This window comes from Medicago truncatula, chromosome 3 (genome assembly GCF_003473485.1).
Source record: "Medicago truncatula cultivar Jemalong A17 chromosome 3, MtrunA17r5.0-ANR, whole genome shotgun sequence".
NCBI classification, from domain to species: Eukaryota; Viridiplantae; Streptophyta; class Magnoliopsida; order Fabales; family Fabaceae; genus Medicago; species Medicago truncatula.
Window position 1 is genome coordinate 35,438,018 of NC_053044.1, and position 6,000 is coordinate 35,444,017.

General features: G+C 35.0%; 1 protein-coding gene across 1 annotated transcript; it reads left to right on the forward strand.

The window, feature by feature from the left end:
* Positions 1-1,313: 1,313 nt before the first annotated feature.
* On the forward strand, positions 1,314-5,711 carry LOC112420217 (putative disease resistance protein At3g14460). Its single transcript, XM_039832066.1, has 5 exons — positions 1,314-1,493; positions 1,903-2,052; positions 2,162-2,226; positions 4,005-4,086; positions 4,207-5,711. Exons 1-5 carry the CDS (start codon positions 1,314-1,316, stop codon positions 5,365-5,367), a joined length of 1,638 nt encoding a protein of 545 aa, XP_039688000.1. The 3' UTR covers positions 5,368-5,711.
* The last annotated feature ends 289 nt before the right edge of the window (positions 5,712-6,000 follow it).

Consider the following 6,000-nt stretch of genomic DNA (forward strand, 5'->3'; position numbering starts at 1 on the left):
TAACTTTTCTTTCTTTCATTAAACTTCTCTTAATTCTATTAATTAATAATTAACTACCTACACTTCAAAATAACCCTATTTCTCACTTATTCTAATTATTATTAAAATAAACTATATAATAAAATATAACACACCACATAAATCACCAATATTATTTAAAATCATATAAAGACTCTAAATAAATCCAAAATAAATAAATTAACGACTAGGGCGTTACAACTCTCCCCAACTTAGAGAATTTCGTCCTCGAAATCTTACCTCAAACAAACAACTCTGGATACGACTCCCGCATCCTACTCTCCAGCTCCCAAGTCAAACTTTCACCAGTCGCTCCGTCCCAAACGACTCTCACAAGGGGTATCTCCTTGCCTCTCAAAGTCTTCAATTTCCGATCATCAATCCTCACCGGTAAAGTCTCTACCGTAAGGTTGTCTCTTACTTGCACATCATCTCTCGGAATAACATGCGAAGGATCCGCTACATACTTCCGAAGTTGCGACACATGAAACACATCATGCAAGTTCGAAAGATGTGGTGGCAAACCAACTTTATATGCCACTGTTCCAACCCTTTCTGATATCTGATACGTTTTCTGACTTTTCTCTTTTCTTGACTCCCAAAAAGTAACTTCTCTTTCTTTCATTAAACTCCCCTTAATTCTATTAATTAATAATTAACTCCCCACACTCCAAAATAACCCTATTTCTCACTTATTCTAATTATTATTAAAATAAACTATATAATAAAATATAACACACCACATAAATCACCAATATTATTTAAAATCATATAAAGACTCTAAATAAATCCAAAATAAATAAATTAACGACTAGGGCGTTACATTTTTCATGATTAGAACAAAAACCAAAACAATCTACGTAAGTAACAAAAAAAGGGAAATAGAGTTAAACATCATGAACAAACATGCAAAAAAGACATAATCGCATATTAGAAATTATATAAAATAAAAACTCACAACCCCATTAAGTTCTTCAACTATTTTGAACTAAAGCTAAAAAAAATTAAAAACAAAAATTAACAAATGATGAATCGAGCAAATTGATTGGTTCAAAACTACAGTACCTTGAAAACTCAATTTCAACAGCAAGCAAAATCAAATGAAGGCAAGCCACCAAATTTATTCATCTATGTATCTATAGCAAGCAAAGTATAACGAATCATTAATCATTACCTTAACTTTGTTTGATACGGGATTCTTTTTTCGCTCTCAATCTTTATCACAGCGATTCCGGGTGAAGTTGCGGAATTAAAAATTGAACGGTGGAGAAGCTTCTAACAGCGACACTGGCGCGATGAAGAGCGAATCCGACGCGGTGATTAACAAGGGTGGTGCAACTCCGGCGCGGTTAAGAGCATATTCCGACGCGGTGGTCAACGATGATGCATTTACTTTAGAGGGTCGAAATGAAGGCAAAAGAAGAAAAGGGATTTTGTGTGTTTTTGAAGAAGATGAGGAATGTAGAGAAAGAAGGGTTAGGTCAGAGCCATTGTTTCCAATAAGATGGATATGCAACACTTTATTGGAAATCGATAACATTCATTATTTGTCATTTACAATGCACAGTAAACTTGAATTTGAATTGTGATTTGTGCTAGCCAGCAGCAAGATCAGATCTATGGGTGATAAATAAGTGGCGCCCAAAGGTGTAGATCCAAGTATTTTTAGATTAGATAACCCAAACAAAATGTATTTTTAGAAGAAAAAGATATGACGTGTGAGAAAAGCAAGAATCCTTAAAATTTTATCAAGTAATTGGGCCTTCTTTTAAAAATCAGATTTTTAATAACAAAAAGCCCAACCCCTTCTATGCTGTCCTTCTATGCTGTCCGTCGAACCTAGAGACGAGGGTAAAGAAGGGAACGAAAATTCAAGGATGAAAGCTTTGTGGGGCTAAAATCGATAAATCACATGTCAGTTTGAAGGATAGCACTAAATCGGGGTGGAAATTTTTGAACGCACCTTTGAAGGTTCTGAACGCGGTAACCAAACACGAAGCACGCGGTGATATTGTGATCTCCAAGAAGAAGAGGGTGAGTTTGCCTTAATCTCCGAAGTTTCAGATTTTATTTTTGTTTGTATTTTGAAGTTTCTCGTTTTTGCCCTTTGCTTGGTCTGTTTTTCTGTATATCTTCTCTCCAGGCAATGGCAACACCACCAACTACACACGTTGATGATGATGATGCTGGATCGCATGGAGAAGTAGCGTGAGTATTTTATTTTCTTTTTCTTGTCAATAGTTGGCTAAATAGCGTGGGTAACAAATTGTGATTAATTATTTGTTGAACTCAATAGAATCTTTTTTTATTCGATAGAAGATCAAATTGAATCATGTGTATTACTTAATCATATAGATTATCTAGAATTTTAATATCCAATTAAGTTACTGACTTAATCATAATGGTATAACCTAATTACGTATGGATTGGATTGGTTATTCTTTGAAATTCAGAGGTATAACATAATCAGATGGATCATTGAATTTCATTATTATGTTTTCTAAGCCAATTCTAGGAGTTGAAAACATACCCAGATTCGTAGGAGATAAAGGCTTACAACATGTTTTCAACGGTACACCGATTATTTGAGAATTGAAATTTTTGTGTTGGTGTTGAATTATTTAGGAAGAAGGTGCTGGGTTGATTATGAATAAAATAACCTTTCGGTAGGGATTACCAACAATAATTAATCACAATCATTAATTAATATTAGATTCAAGGGTCATGATTTGGAGTAACTCTTTCTACTTACTCTTAGAGTCAATGGATCCCTCCTCATATATATGAGCACAGGGAGTCATTTCCTTTTTCTTTGTGTAAAGAAAAAAGATGGTAGACTAATTGATATTTCTATATATGCGTGCACTGGAATGCTGGCACTGGAAAGGAATTGGACTATATGATGGTGGGACATTCCCCCATCCACGCCGGTCCATCCACACTTCTACTGGGTGTGATATTTTGCTATATCGGAACAGGGAAAGATACTGGACGGAGTTGTGCTTTTCCCACCTTGGCCAGGAAGAGATGTGAGACAAGGTTCTTCAACCATTACTTTTCTTCAACTTTGAATTCCGTTCTGTCAGTGTCAAGATCAGGTGGTAGCTTATTTGCTGTTGCTGGTGCTACTGGAGGATCTGGGTCTCGCTTACGAACATCAGAATCTCACTATCGATCCCAAACATAAAAATATAGATCACTAGCATCCGGCTCTTCCTAACGATCACGAAAGACAAGCACCAGGATCCCTACTTGAAGTTAATTCTGGATCTTACTCCAGATAACGAAGATCATAATCTCTATTACGAGCATCCGTAACTGCATAGCATCAGAATCTCACTATCAATCTGTAGTTGGCCAGCAGCATAGGCTAGGAACCATAGAACATGCCACAGTGCATGCCATAGCGATGATGACCACCATAGACCATAGTAGTGGATAGGTATATTAGTGTTAGCCACCTATATATATATATATATATATATATATATATATATATATATATATATATATATATATATATGACATGCTATGGATTCATGCAGATATATATTTTTGGCATGAATTCTAGAGAAAGTTTTTGTAATTTCTACATGCATGTTGTGGCTTTGTTTATATTGGTGGCAAAAATTATGCATGTTGTGGTTTTAAAGTTTTTTATTCATTTATTAAAAAAAAGTTTTTTTATTCGTTATACCAAATGTACTTGTTCTGTAGTATCCTATAGTATCAAACACTTCCCTTTTTATAGTTTGTGCACGAAATAATATCTTAAGTGGTTTGTTTATCAGTACTTGTTCTGCATTATCTTATAGTATTAAACACTCCCCTTTTTATAGTTTGTACACGAAGTAATATCTTAAGTGGTTTGTTTATCGGTTGTGTCGGTGTACTTGTTATGTATTATCTTACTTGCAAGTGTCCACATCTGCTTATGTTTCACAATTCCTAAAAATGCCATCGTTTTATATATCGACTCTAAACAGAGGCAATGAGACACAGGGAAGGGTCGATGCGTTGTCAGTGGAGGCAAGACTGGATGCTGGTTCTGCCAATTCAGACCAAAAGGTTTTTTTTTATCTTTCTTTATTTGATTTTGTTCTAATGAAAGCTTATTTGATTTTGTTCTCTAATGAAAACTCATTACCTTTTTTCTAGTTAACTTTGACCTTGTAATATTGTGATTAGGGTGCAAATAATATTGCAAAACGTTCTCAAGAAAGGATAGGAAGTGCATTCACACGAAACAGTTTACCTCAAGATTTTGATGATCAAGAGATATTGTATGAAACTTGCACTGTTTCTAATGCATCACAATTATTGGTTTTGGCACCCAAGTTGCAGAGCCTAAGAATTAAGGACTGCGAATCATTGGATGTCCTCCCAGATGGTTTGCTAGATGGATCAACCAGTCTTAAAGAATTGAAATTGATGAATTGTTCTGATCTAAGGTCCATCCCTTACCCTCCATCCCTGACTGAACTTTACATAAGCAAGTGTAGAAATTTTGAATTACTCCGATCGTCAAAATCAAGAGAGAATCTTTCCTTTATTCACAGATTGTCCATTGGGAATAGTTGTGATTCTCTCACTACCTTGACCTTAGATTTGTTCCCTAAACTCAAGATTCTTTTTATATGGAACTGTCCCAATCTAGTATCTTTTGATGTTACAGGGGTGCATAAGGGTGATTTTCCATTGGAATGTTTTGAAATAAGAGATTGCCCTGGATTGACGTCTTTCCCAGATGAAGGATTTCATACACCAAACCTACGTGCCTTCACCCTTTCCAATTGCAAGAATCTTAAAAAATTCCCCAATTTTATTGCCTCTCTCACATCTCTCCTCACATTATTTGTACTTAGATGTCCACATATTGAATGTTTTCCACATGGTGGTTTGCCTTCAAGCTTAATTCTAATCTCTATTGCATATTGTGACAAGCTTACATCACAAAAGGAATGGGGATTGGAAAATCTAAAATCTCTCACTACATTTAATATTGAAGGTGGATGTATAGGTCTGGAGTCATTTCCAGAGGAAAATCTTCTTCCCAGAAACATTATCTCTCTACACATCAGCAATTTAAAGAGTCTCAAGAAGCTGGACGACAAGGGCTTTCAACAACTTAATGCTCTTTGCACACTTAAAATTGATCGTTGCGACGTTCTGCAGTACTTGCCTGAACAGGGGCTTCCTTCCTCCCTAAATCAGCTCAATATCAGGGATTGCCCAGTGTTGACTCCAAGACTTAAACCCGAGACAGGAAAGTACTGGTGCAAGGTGGCTCATATTCCTCATATAGAAATTGATGACAAGAAAGTTGGGCAACCTTGGTATAGATATTGATGACCAAAAAGTGTTTGGGTCTGTGGACTAAAACACCAAAACTAGGCAAAATAATCATGTTACTTCTGTACTCTACCCAACTTTGCAGATTAATATTCGTTTCACTTTTTAACTATAGCTCTACTATTTTTGTGCATTTCCATAGCACAAAAGAGACCAATGGTTTAAATTTATCACTTACTACTATATCACAAGCATTGACCATGTATCTAACATTTTCTGCATATTCCATGATAAGATTGCTTGTGTGTCATACATATGATGTTATGTGTTCATTATGTACTTTGTTAGCACTAGCGGTCTGCAAAGGCAGAAGTAATAGAAAATAACGAGTAGATGTGTAATTTGTTCTAATCTTTTGGTAGTTAGTAACTCTAACTAGAAAATTATTGGGCTTCTACTTAAGCTTCCTTCAGTATCTGGTTATTTAACCTTTAGTTTGATCTATTTTGGCTTTCATGAAAATATTTAGGGCCCGTTTGTTATATTTTTTTAAAAAATAGATTTTGGTAGTGTAATATGTTTTTGTTATAATTTTTTTAACAAAGAAATTTTCAAGAAAAACTTCAAATATCTTATCTTAAAATGTCATTCTAAGTATTTCAACATTTTAAATAGTGTCTTTAGAGTATT

Excerpts from the sequence above, each read along its gene's own strand:
- LOC112420217 (XM_039832066.1), top strand. The coding sequence starts at position 1,314 with ATGAAGAGCGAATCCGACGCGGTGATTAACAAGGGTGGTGCAACTCCG. Across the intron at positions 1,494-1,902 it reads AGGAATGTAGAGAAAGAAGG|CTTTGTGGGGCTAAAATCGA; the intron begins GTTAGGTCAGAG and ends CAAGGATGAAAG. Across the intron at positions 4,087-4,206 it reads CTGCCAATTCAGACCAAAAG|GGTGCAAATAATATTGCAAA; the intron begins GTTTTTTTTTAT and ends TATTGTGATTAG.